Raw genomic sequence first — 11,198 nt, 5'->3', positions numbered from 1 at the left:
TGAGACGTGTCCTTTGTGTCCCTCCGGATTAAGGGCGGTGGCGTTTCGGGCCCCTCGATAACCTAAGGCAGCCTGAAAGAACCGTAGAACTGGCGGAAGCCAAGTCCGGCGAGGGGGAACGGAAGTACCGGGTGGGATTGAGGAGGAGCCGGAAGTTAAGGCGGGGAGGGGGTGGGGGGTGGAGGGAAAAGCAAGCCAGAAGGTTCTGCGGCCGCTTCTAGTAGTTTCTAGGCGCTGCCGGGTGCTCGGACCAGGCGGTATTGAAGTGCTTGCTGGGGCTGCTCGGAACCACGCGCTACTGAGGTGGTTGCTGGGGCTGCTCGGGACCTGGTGACGGCGCGATCGGAAAGCCGATGGCCAAGTGGGGCGAGGGTGACCCACGCTGGATCGTGGAAGAGCGGGCGGACGCCACCAACGTCAACAACTGGCACTGGTGAGGGCTAGCGGGCCAGGCCGCTGGAGCGCTGCGCCGCGCCGGGCTGCGGGGTCCCCGGGACCTCGGCCGGGACAAAGCTGGGGCCGAGGCAGCCCTGCCCGGGATGGGGGTGGGTTCTTCTCGATGCCGTGGTCCTAGCCCCAGGCCTCCCCCCGGCCGCCTTTTCAGTGTTTAGGAGGCGAGGAGCAACGTGGAGGGGTGTCCCCAGAGGAGGGGTTGCAGAGAGGTGAAAACATAGCCCCCCCGGCTCCTGCTTGCAGCCCGAGCAAAGAGGTGGTCCCCACACGTGGTCAGGGGAGACGGTGAGGCCCAAACGGCGGGCGCGGATCGCGTGGGGAGATCGCTGTGTAAGGCTTGGCGGGTGGCGGGGCGGGAGAGGGACTCGGATTCCTGGTTCGCGGCTGAGGGGTGAAATGAAAAGTCCTGGGAACCACCGCCTCTGTCCAGAGAGCGGCTGGGGAGCGTGCTCTCCGGGTGCCCAGAGCTCAGGATGGTGAGGACGCCGTGGCCTCACCCGGAACTGTTAGGTCGCTTGTGTGGTAACTCCAGGGGCTGCCCCAGGTTGCCGGGCAAGCATGGTTTTATAACCTAACCACTCTTCCAAAGCCTCCTCTCCTTCATGAAAGCTTCCAGAAGTAGTTTTCTTATCTTTCGACTTCACTGAACTTTGTTCATACTGTCTTCACTGTTTTTTTTGTGTGTTTTTTTAACTTTGTTGCAGCTTTTTGCTGTTCTTCTCTGCTAGTTTAGTAAGCTGCCAGGCAGATAGTCCTTTTTCTTCTCCTTATCTCAGCCCGGCCTCCTCTCCTGTTAAGGTACACGGAGTGTTTGGCCTAATTTTTGTGTGTTTTGAAGCTCTGGGCTTCCCATTGTTTCCACGGCCATCTAGAGGGCACACAATGTGGCGGGTGTGTATGACACAGCCTGAACCTGACAGGTCAGAACACTGTGCTAATTGGGTCAAGATTATTGGTTTATTCCTCCCTGGACTTTTGATGCATTCTGTGGCCGCCTCTGTGCTTCTTTCTTCAGTAAGATGTGCACGGATTTCCACCGGGTCAAATGGCACTGTGCACCGCGTGAAGGTGTCCTGTCAAATACCGAGGCCAGAACCATTGTGCTGATTTAGTTTGTCACCGTTCTGTACAGCCGTTGTCCTCAGGGACAGTGTGTGACTCCTCGTCTTCCTAAAAGAGAGGGACATGTTTGTGGACATAACGGAATGGGACTGAGGGTTTTTTGTTATTTTCAAACCATTTGCCAGGCCTCCGTTAGCCTGCCATTCCCTTGATTAGAGCAAGCAGAGTACTCTGCAGTTGGCTACTGGTCCATAGCCTTGTTTCTGTTTTGCAGGACAGAGAGGGATGCTTCAAATTGGTCCACGGATAAGCTGAAAACACTGTTCCTGGCGGTGCGGGTGCAAAATGAGGAAGGCAAGTGTGAGGTGACAGAAGTGAACAAACTTGATGGAGAGGCGTCCATTAACAACCGCAAAGGCAAACTTATCTTCTTTTATGAGTGGAGTGTCAAACTAAACTGGACAGGTGAGTCTGTGGGCTGAATTGACTGACCTGTTAAGGAGCCAGGCAGAACAGTTTTAAGAGGTCATGAACTTTTCAAGGGAGGTGTGCTGCTTGGTGACCCATAGAAGCGGTGTTAGATGCTGGGACACTAAATGGGTTTCCTCACTGTGAGTCTCAGAGTGACCACAGTGAAGCCGCTGTGCACCTGTATTTGGGGGGCTTGGTCTGGAGCTACTTCTGTCACTTGGATGATAGAATAGTGGGGAGAGGGATTTTTCTTTGGTCTTGCTCTTATTAATTGCCTTCACTGTGATTTTGGCAGGTTAAACTGTGCTGGCGAAGCTCACATGTGACTAATTTGGGGCAGCTTTATCCTCTAGATCAGTGGTCGGCAAACTCATTAGTCAACAGAGCCAAATATCAACAGTACAACGATTGAAATTTCTTTTGAGAGCCAAATTTTTTAAACTTAAACTTCTTCTAACGCCACTTCTTCAAAATAGACTCGCCCAGGCCGTGGTATTTTGTGGAAGAGCCACCCTCAAGGGGCCAAAGAGCCGCATGTGGCTCATGATCCGCAGTTTGCCGACCACAGCTCTAGATTAATGTCCCTTCTGTGATATTAGCAAAGAATTGGGACCATGCATATGCCCTACTAGAAGGTCCTTCAGTTAGGAGGCTGAATTTTAAAAAGCCCTAAAGCTAAAGAATTATGTGTAGGAGGCAAACCATAAAATAAATTTGTGCTTCAGTAAATATTTCTCAAATGACTGATAATAAAGAGGGGGAAAGTAGATGTATCAGGTTTGGGTTTTTTTGTTTAACTACTAAAGCATAGTGGTCTAAAAGGAACTTTAGGTATCATCTTGCCCCATCTTTTCATAGATTGAGAAACTGAGGCCTAGTGAAGTGAAAGTAAATAAATGTTTTGTTGGTTAATTTTGAAATACAGTCGGTTCTGCTATAATGTATTCCTTAAAGTCACTGCACTATATGAAGTTGCTCAATGAAAACCACAGAGCTAATTGAGGAGAGGATTAGGCATACAACATGCAAAACTTTTATTGATGACTCGTTTTTTTTAAATTTAAGAACGAGCCCTAGCCAGTGTTTAGAGCATTGGCCCAGGCAACCGAAGGGTCCTGGGTTCAATTCCCAATCAAGGTCACATACCTAGGTTGCAGGTTCAATCCAGGGCCCGCTTGGTGTACTTGTGGGAGACAGCCAATCAATTTGCCTCTCACATCAATGTCCCTCTCTCCCTCCCTTCCTTCCTTCCACCCTTCCACTTTCTCTAAAAATCAATGGGAACATATCCTTGGGGTGAGGATTAACAAAAAAGGAATTTTAGGAACGTAAATGTGGATAGCACAGTTTTAAACATGTTAAATTATAAGAAATACATAAATAATACAATAAGCATGGTGCTTTACTTGACAGGCGGGGATACTCACCACTGTACTAACGAGGACAAGCCATATGGTGCTTTACTTAAAAAAGACTTGAAGCTTATTGTGAAAATGGGCCGCAGAAGAGTTGTGGCTTGGGCGTTATTGTGACGTGGTGGGAGGAGGGTCATCTGAAATCAGAAGGAACTTGATAACACCAGTTGTGAATGGCGTGGCTTATAACAGGCATAGTGCACTGAAGTCACTAGCAAGGAAATGTTTGAGATGTGTTTTGTGTGTTCCAATGCGGCTCAATTAAGTGGTGTGGTTTTTTATGTTCACCTAGTGTTTCTCATAGAGGGAATCACATATGAGCAAATGTGAAGTTCGTGTTACGATCAAATGTCCCCTAATGTATCCGTCACATTGGGACAAATTTGTATTTTCTAACTAAGCATTCTAGCAGAACTGATTGTATTGGCTATTGACTCAAGTCCTCCCTGGCAGAATTTGGCAGTTCTCGGTCCCACGTGGTAATAACACACAAGTGCAAGAAATTTGACGAGGAAAGACATTTCTGCTGGGGGAAGAAGGTCAGTTGCATCTGGTGTGTCGCATTTTTCTCAGAATAAAGAGGGTCAGTTCAATTGTCCAAAAGAAGTGTAAGCAGGGTAGTAGTTAGGACTCCAGAGCAGATGACTTTTCTAGCAGAGGAGGAGATAAGTGACATTGCATTGCTTTTGACAGGTACCTCTAAGTCTGGAGTGCAGTACAAGGGACATGTGGAGATCCCCAATTTGTCTGATGAAAACAGCGTGGATGAAGTAGAGGTTTGTGTTTCCTAACTCCTCATCCGAGTCTTCCACATCCTCTTATTCTCAGAGGAGAAAAATGAGCTGTCACTCAAAAGTAAAGGCCAGCTGGGCCCACTCATTCAGAACCCCCGTTTGGATGTCTCTCTAGGCAGCCTCCAGAGCAGCTTGTGCTTCTTTAGCTACTCTGCTTTAGCGGGTGATTTGGGTTCTAACATTGTCCACCTTTGCCTTGGCAGCGAGAACTTGAGAAGGGACACTCATGGGGATTGTATGAATACCCCATCCCTTACCCGTTTCCTTTGGAAACGTCAGTTATCTGATTTCTCAGCACCCACATTCCACAGCGTAGGTACCCCTCAAGTGATTTACCACCTACTTCTCATCTTTCACTCAGATTAGTGTGAGCCTTGCCAAAGATGAGCCTGACACAAATCTCGTGGCCTTAATGAAAGAAGAAGGGGTGAAACTTCTCAGAGAAGCAATGGGAATTTACATCAGCACCCTCAAAACAGGTATCCCTTGAGTAGTTATGTATGCCTTGAGGTAGTTTTCCACCTGTCAGACTGATTAAGGGGCTTGACAGTCTTTTCTTTAGCAAATGGGTAAAGATTTGTGGGGAGGGGCCTTATTTCATCTTGAAGTCAATCTATACACTCTGAGGAAGGAAAGATCTAGAGATGCATTGTCTAATATGCTGGCTGTTGAGCAATTGAAATTGACTAGTTCAAATAGAGATGTACTTGGAGTATAAAATACAATGGGTTGAAGACTTAGTACAAAAAAAAGAATGTAAAATATCAATTTTTTTACATTGATAATATATTGAAGTGATAGTTTGGGTACATTGGGTTCAGTATATTTTAAATTTTTCCTGTTTAAGCTACTAGAAAGTTTTAAATTACACCTGAGGCTGGCATTACACTTCTCTTGGACAATGCTGGCGTACAGACTTGCATCCCCAGCCTCACTGCTGGAGCACAGTCCTGGAGCATCTCTGATAGGCATTCTCCAGGGACATTTAGGGGGTGACTAGAATACTAGTCAGCTCAGCTCTCCCTAGAATTCCAGCTCTGCCAGTACGTTTTTATCCTGGTGGAGTAATGTAATGACCATCAGAGGGAACCAGCCTAGAAGGTGGGCACCTGTGCTCTGGTGCCAGACTAGTTGTAGCTGTAATACCTACGCAGAGTGGAGAAAGGGTACTAAACACGCATCCTTAGGTATCTTGCCCCACTCTGGAAGTCATTGGAAGTGCAACGACACTCATTGGCTACCCTCCATAATAGACTTCACATACATTTAACAAGTTGTAATGCTTCCAATTGAGTCGGGTTTAAAATAATTCCAGTGAACATACTACATTATATAACATAGAGTCAGATACCTGCCTGGCCTAGACCAGAGGTAAAAACGTAAAGTAGATAGACCTGTTCCTCGTCCTTAGCTCATTCTGGATTAAGATGGCCATATTTGTTAAGCTGCTTGAAACCCCAAATCTCAACTAAGAAGTAACTTCCCAGAGCGGGGATTTTTATCTTTTCAGAGTTCACGCAGGGCATGATCTTGCCTACGCTGAATGGAGAGTCAGTAGCCCCAGCTGGTCAGCCAGCACCGAAAACTGAGGAGCGCAAGGTAAATGGTCTTCCAACGTGGGGGGAGGCTGCCTGCAAAGGGTGTTCGGACACTGCCTCCTCCTTAACGCCACATTTCAGCTTCTCTCTGACTAACCTGAGCCAGAGCAGCTTGTGGTGGTTTTCTTATTTATTTTTAACTATTGCTAGAGCAAATGTAAGCCATTAGGGATTTCAGAGTCTGGCCCTTAGTTGCATTTAACACCAGTCATGTTGTGGATACAGCATGGTCTCCACCCATATACGTCTTCAGTATTATTTCTAACTGGGGTGTTAATATCTCGTACTTTGACAGTAGAGGTCTCATCAACGTATTGGGTTAGGCCACTAACTTCACCTATCAGGAAATTGATTGATTTCACCCCATTGGCAGGGTGAACAAATATATTTTTTCTGGAAATGGAACTTGTGTAATTCAAGCTCAGCACTCAGTTTTCAGCCCTATTACCCTTTGTCAGCACAGTGGAGGATATTTTGGAGATTGGGCGGGGTTGGAGGTACTGTTTTGAGCTGTTTAAGCATAGAAATTCTGTTTGAGAATTACAATGTGCTCTTCAGAAATACCTAATGATTTAACATGTCCTTTTGCTGATGGGTTTTTAAAACAGTAGTGGTCTTCCCTCACCTAAAGTGGTTGTTTTCAGTGGGAATTAAGGATTTTCTGGAAAAGTTCCCCTTGTGACTGAAACACTCATCAAGTTCTCTCCAACCCCCTGGGACAATTAGCCTTGGAGGTGAAAACATTTGTGAGAATAAATGCAGGTTTGTCCCGGAAGCCATGTTAATTGAGGTTTCACCATTACTCTAACAGTTTTCATTGTGACTTTCACAGGCTAAGTCTGCTCCTTCAAAAACCCAGACCAGACCTGTTGGTGTCAAAATCCCCACTTGTAAGATCACCCTTCGAGACACCTTCCTGACATCCCCAGAGGAGCTCTACAGAGTGCTTACCACCCAAGAGGTAAATGTAACCTGTCCTTCGGCCTCATGGCACCTGCCGGGCCAGGTGACTTGGATTGTGGGCGCATCCCCATCAAGCAGAGGAAGTACTAATGAGTAGAGCCTTGAGGCTTTCTTCTTCCAAGCAAAGGCAAAGGAAAACCCACTTTTGTTCAACCTACTCCTCAAAGTGTATTTGCCCTCTTTGTTCTCATATATTTTAGTTTGGGGTCCTCTAAATGGAAACCACTAGGAATCATTCTTTTTAGACAGTGGGGCTGAAGTAATGTTGTCATGGGTTCCCACTCACTCAAATCAAAGCCTGGTCTGCAATGGAATAGAATAGAACCTGGAATGGTCATTGGGCAAAGTGGTTTCTTTGGAATGAGAGTTGAGGCATGCAGGTGTCAGTTGCCATTTGTCCCTGGATCCCACTGAAAGCCATGCATCTTCTCCCTACTTTGTTTTTCCCACAGCTGGTTCAGGCCTTTACCCACGCTCCTGCGACGCTAGAAGCAGACAAAGGTGGGAAGTTTCACCTGGTAGATGGCAACGTCACTGGGGAATTCACTGATCTGGTGAGTACGTCCTGGTCCAGGCTAGGGATACAGCCTCTCTGACTGGTCAGAAGAATATCATTCTCCTTTTTTCCACTCTGGGTAAAATTTAAGGCTTTAATCTCTTTGGTTAGTAATCTCTTTTGTTTTGTTTTTCAAAATAATGCTGCCATTTCAATTCTCTTGCTTTCCTAGAATTTTCTCCTTAATGGAGTTAAAATCAGTTCTTCCTAGAAGAACTAATGGAAGAGAGGTTGTATATATTGCTGCACTGAAATTTCATCTGGGCACAGTTGACCACATCCAACTTAGGATTAAGAGGAGATATTAGGAACTCTGGGGTCCACTTTGCCCTCATAATGGTATAATTGCACTAATGGTAGACTCTGTATGTAAGACAGATAGCTAACCTAGCCAGGCTTGGGTAAATTGGTCTAAAGCAGCGATTTTCAACTGGTGAGCCACAAGAATTTTTAAAACATGGAATATGTACCTTACTATTTAATGAGGGGCACTGACCTCTTTTTCCCTTAGATTGTCAAATTTAAAAATGACAACAGCGTGGCTGGTGTGGCTCATTGGTTGAGTGTCGACCCAGGAACCAAGAGGTCTTGGTTTGATTCCCAGTTGAGGGATTGATCCCCAGAAGGGGACATGCAGGAGGCAGCTGATCAACGATGTTTCGTTCATCAGTGTTTCTATCTCTCTTATCACTCTCCTTTCCTCTCTATTTTAAAAATTCTTAAAGTTAGAAAAAAAAAATGACAACAGTCAACACAACAATAACTGTCTGGTGTGAATGAATCAATTATACCTGCTTTTATTGTTAGATTGGTAAAATATGTTTTTTGGTGTGCCGCAGAAGTTTATGTGTGCCATGAGATGAGAAGTGTTGAAAATCCTTAGTATAGACTGATCTCTTTGGGTATTTTAGGTCCCTGAGAAACATATTGCGATGAAGTGGAGGTTCAAATCTTGGCCAGAAGGTAAGCAAGCATATTTGTGTTTTTTGTTTTGTTTTATCTTAATATGTTTTTATTGATTTCAGAGAGGGAGAGGGAGAGAGAGATAGAAACATCAATGATGGGAGATAATCATTGATCAGCTTCCTCCTGTGCGCCCCCTACTGGGGATTGAGCCTGCAACCCAGGCATGTGCCCACCTGGGCATTGAACTGTGACCTCCTGGTTCATAGGTCGGTGCTCAACCACTGAGCCACACCAACCGGGCAGTAAGCATATTTGTTTACTGCCCTTAACCCCAGAATTTTTATTTACCCTTTATTTTCGCCTTAATTTCAAACCCGGGTGGAAACCCTGGATCTGAAGCCTCCCTCCCCTCTGCCTTTCTCCAGGGCACTTTGCCACCATCACCTTGACCTTCAATGATAAGAATGGAGAGACTGAACTGTGCATGGAAGGCCGAGGCATCCCTGCTCCTGAGGAGGAGAGGACACGGCAGGGCTGGCAGCGCTACTACTTCGAGGGCATCAAACAGACCTTTGGCTATGGTGCACGCTTATTTTAGAGCCAGCAGCGGGAGCTCCAGCCTGCCCGACACTTCAGTCCAGCCCTCTCCTGACTGAGGCTTGACTCACAGGATTGCACCATCCCAACCACTAACTTGGGGCCAGGGCCCTTTCCCTTGCGTATACCTTGGGTTTGTGCATGTTTTCTGCTGGGTGGGATCAGAGGGCAATTTCTCTTTTATGTGTACATATGCTAAATAAACGTAATTTAAAAAAATGTGCATATCTGGAACCTGTGTTGATTGGGTGGCTGGTACTAAGAGTTCCCTTGATGGTTTTGAATTTTTTAAAAAAACTGGAGGGCGGGAATGAGGCCTTGCCTCCATTCTGGAAAATGTATGTGATTAAGAGGCATGAGGGAACTTGCCTATCTCCAAGCATTCCTGCACTGGCCTCATACAGCAGGCTGGCAGATGGGTCTGCTCCGCTCACTGAGGGGAAGGAAAGGCAGGTTGGTGCTCTGGCATAAACAGAGCCAACAAACATCACTGGTGGAGGTTGCATCCTTTGCTTTCCACTCTCCATGGCCTCAACTTCTTAAGAGAATAGGTGATCACCAGGTACTATTGGAGATATGGGGAGAAATTCCCACCCTGTGGCAGAGAACTATAGGCCTTGGGTTAACAGCTTCTGTTTATTGAGCAGTTACTATGTACCAAACACTACCCTAAGTAGCTTCTTTGTATTAGCTCATTTAATCCCCATAAGAGCCCTATGAAATAAATACTACCATTATTTCTGTTTTACAAGAACCCAACCCTTAGATTTCTTAACATCCGAGAACCAACTGATATTTAGCAGAGTTGGGATTTGGAAGAGAGACCATAACCACAGAGCCAGGACTCAAGTCTAAACGACTTGTCTACTGCCTTGTCGTTGGACTCACTTCCACAAAGCAGCAGCTGTGTTTCTAGTATGTTAGGCATTCCTCCTGGAGTAGAAAATTCCAGGCCTCAGTACTCCCAGAAAGAGGAAGAAGTGAATGTTCTTGTTGCATTAAACAAGCTTCCTGAGCACTGACCAAAGTGCTGAGGATACAGTCTAGTGGGGCTCACACTGCCATGTTGCAGGAGAGGTAGCTATCTGGACAGGAGGGTCACTTTCCCCTGCCCTGGCATCCCGTCCCCCAGGATGAGTCAGTGTCTGCTAACCTGGACACTACCTCCTGCAGCTACAGCTATTTTCCTCTTATTTTTGCCTGTTTTATTAGGGGGCAGGCCTGCAGGCTAATCCTACCAAAATGATTTGGCCACAATGTTGTAGTTAAAGCAGAAACTAAGCACTGATCTGGATAATTTTGACCCCCAAAAGCCACCTGTGTCTTGAATTACTCAAAGAGTACTGGACTGAAGTAATACACATCTAATTCTGCTTCCTGAGACTCCAAAAAGACGCATTTTGATAAAAAGCCTGGACTCCAACTTAAATCAACAGGCCCCTCCTAATACAGACCCCACTCCAGCAGAGACCAGTGTCAAAAAAGGAGCCCTTTCACGCCTGGCTGGAGAGTTCTTAAGAAAATCGTACTTATAAGAAGTGCTAAGGTAAAGTCTACAGACACCTTGAAGAAAACCAAAGCACTAAGCCAAGTATCTGTTACATGACATACACATGAACATGTCACATCCCCAGTACTGATGGTTGTTCCAATGTTTTCCACAGCCATTTGACTGACAGCATTTGTTAGCCATCTGAGCCCACAAAGCAGAATGATGTATCTAAAAGCAAAACTGTGAACTTGGTTGGGCTTGGGTTTGAATTATAAATATGCCACTTCCTGGGACAAATGTCCTCATCTGTATAATGGGTATAACAGGTGACTTAGAGAATTAGAGATGATGGACCCAGAAGTGCTGGCAGCTGGCAGCCTTCAGCAAATGGTACCTGCTAATTCCGTACTCATGAGCCCACATGTTTTTTCTGGAGCAAGAATTAATATTTTGAAAAATTGGTTAATTGGCCAAATTGTAAATCCTAGACCAAGGAGTCTCCTCACCTAAAAGCCATCAGTTGAATGCAGAAAAGTGGACCCACCGCTAGAGATTCTTACTCAGTGGGTGTGGCCCATAAACTTGCAGTTTGATAAGTATCTCAGGTGATTTCCATATCAGGAATTCATTTTGAGAAGTGCCTCAACATGTTAAGAAAACCTTGTAATGCCTGAGCCAAAGAAGCATACTTGGGTCCCTTTTGTGAATAATGGGACAAAGTATCTGAAACACCGTATCTTCCAAGAGACAAGGGAGGTCAGCAGGATCCAACAGGCTTTGTATTGTTGGTTAAACCCTAGTAAGAATTCAATTTGAGCCCTGACCAATGTGGCTCAGTTGGTTGGGCATTCTCCCATGTACCGAGAGGTTGTGGAAGTTGCTGGTTCGATC

The 11,198-nt window shown here is 45.9% G+C and overlaps 1 protein-coding gene across 5 annotated transcripts; it reads left to right on the top strand.

Moving 5' to 3' along the window:
- Positions 1 to 178: 178 nt before the first annotated feature.
- On the top strand, positions 179 to 9,038 carry AHSA1 (activator of HSP90 ATPase activity 1). Of its 5 annotated transcripts, none has more exons than XM_054715869.1 (9): positions 179 to 433; positions 1,790 to 1,869; positions 4,095 to 4,177; positions 4,557 to 4,674; positions 5,706 to 5,794; positions 6,626 to 6,754; positions 7,209 to 7,310; positions 8,224 to 8,275; positions 8,644 to 9,038. In XM_054715869.1, the coding sequence occupies exons 1-9, from the start codon at positions 354 to 356 to the stop codon at positions 8,814 to 8,816; spliced, it is 906 nt and encodes a 301-aa protein (XP_054571844.1). In that variant the 5' UTR covers positions 179 to 353; the 3' UTR covers positions 8,817 to 9,038. The 5 variants fall into 5 exon arrangements, with proteins under 5 accessions (XP_054571844.1, XP_008137007.1, XP_027997116.1 ...); XM_008138785.3 differs by having other exon boundaries at positions 1,790 to 1,980; XM_054715871.1 differs by lacking the exons at positions 179 to 433; positions 1,790 to 1,869 and adding exons at positions 1,915 to 1,980; positions 3,855 to 3,940.
- The last annotated feature ends 2,160 nt before the right edge of the window (positions 9,039 to 11,198 follow it).

This window comes from Eptesicus fuscus, chromosome 5 (genome assembly GCF_027574615.1).
Source record: "Eptesicus fuscus isolate TK198812 chromosome 5, DD_ASM_mEF_20220401, whole genome shotgun sequence".
NCBI classification, from domain to species: Eukaryota; Metazoa; Chordata; class Mammalia; order Chiroptera; family Vespertilionidae; genus Eptesicus; species Eptesicus fuscus.
Note: the sequence above shows the minus strand (reverse complement) of the source record. Positions and strands in the feature narration are given on the sequence as shown.

What these genes read in the sequence shown, in the direction of transcription:
- AHSA1 (XM_008138785.3), top strand. Translation starts at nt 354, where the DNA reads ATGGCCAAGTGGGGCGAGGGTGACCCACGCTGGATCGTGGAAGAGCGG. An exon ending in ACAGCGTGGATGAAGTAGAG is followed by an intron (nt 4,178 to 4,556) that starts GTTTGTGTTTCC and finishes TCTTTCACTCAG; the next exon opens with ATTAGTGTGAGCCTTGCCAA. An exon ending in CATCAGCACCCTCAAAACAG is followed by an intron (nt 4,675 to 5,705) that starts GTATCCCTTGAG and finishes TTATCTTTTCAG; the next exon opens with AGTTCACGCAGGGCATGATC.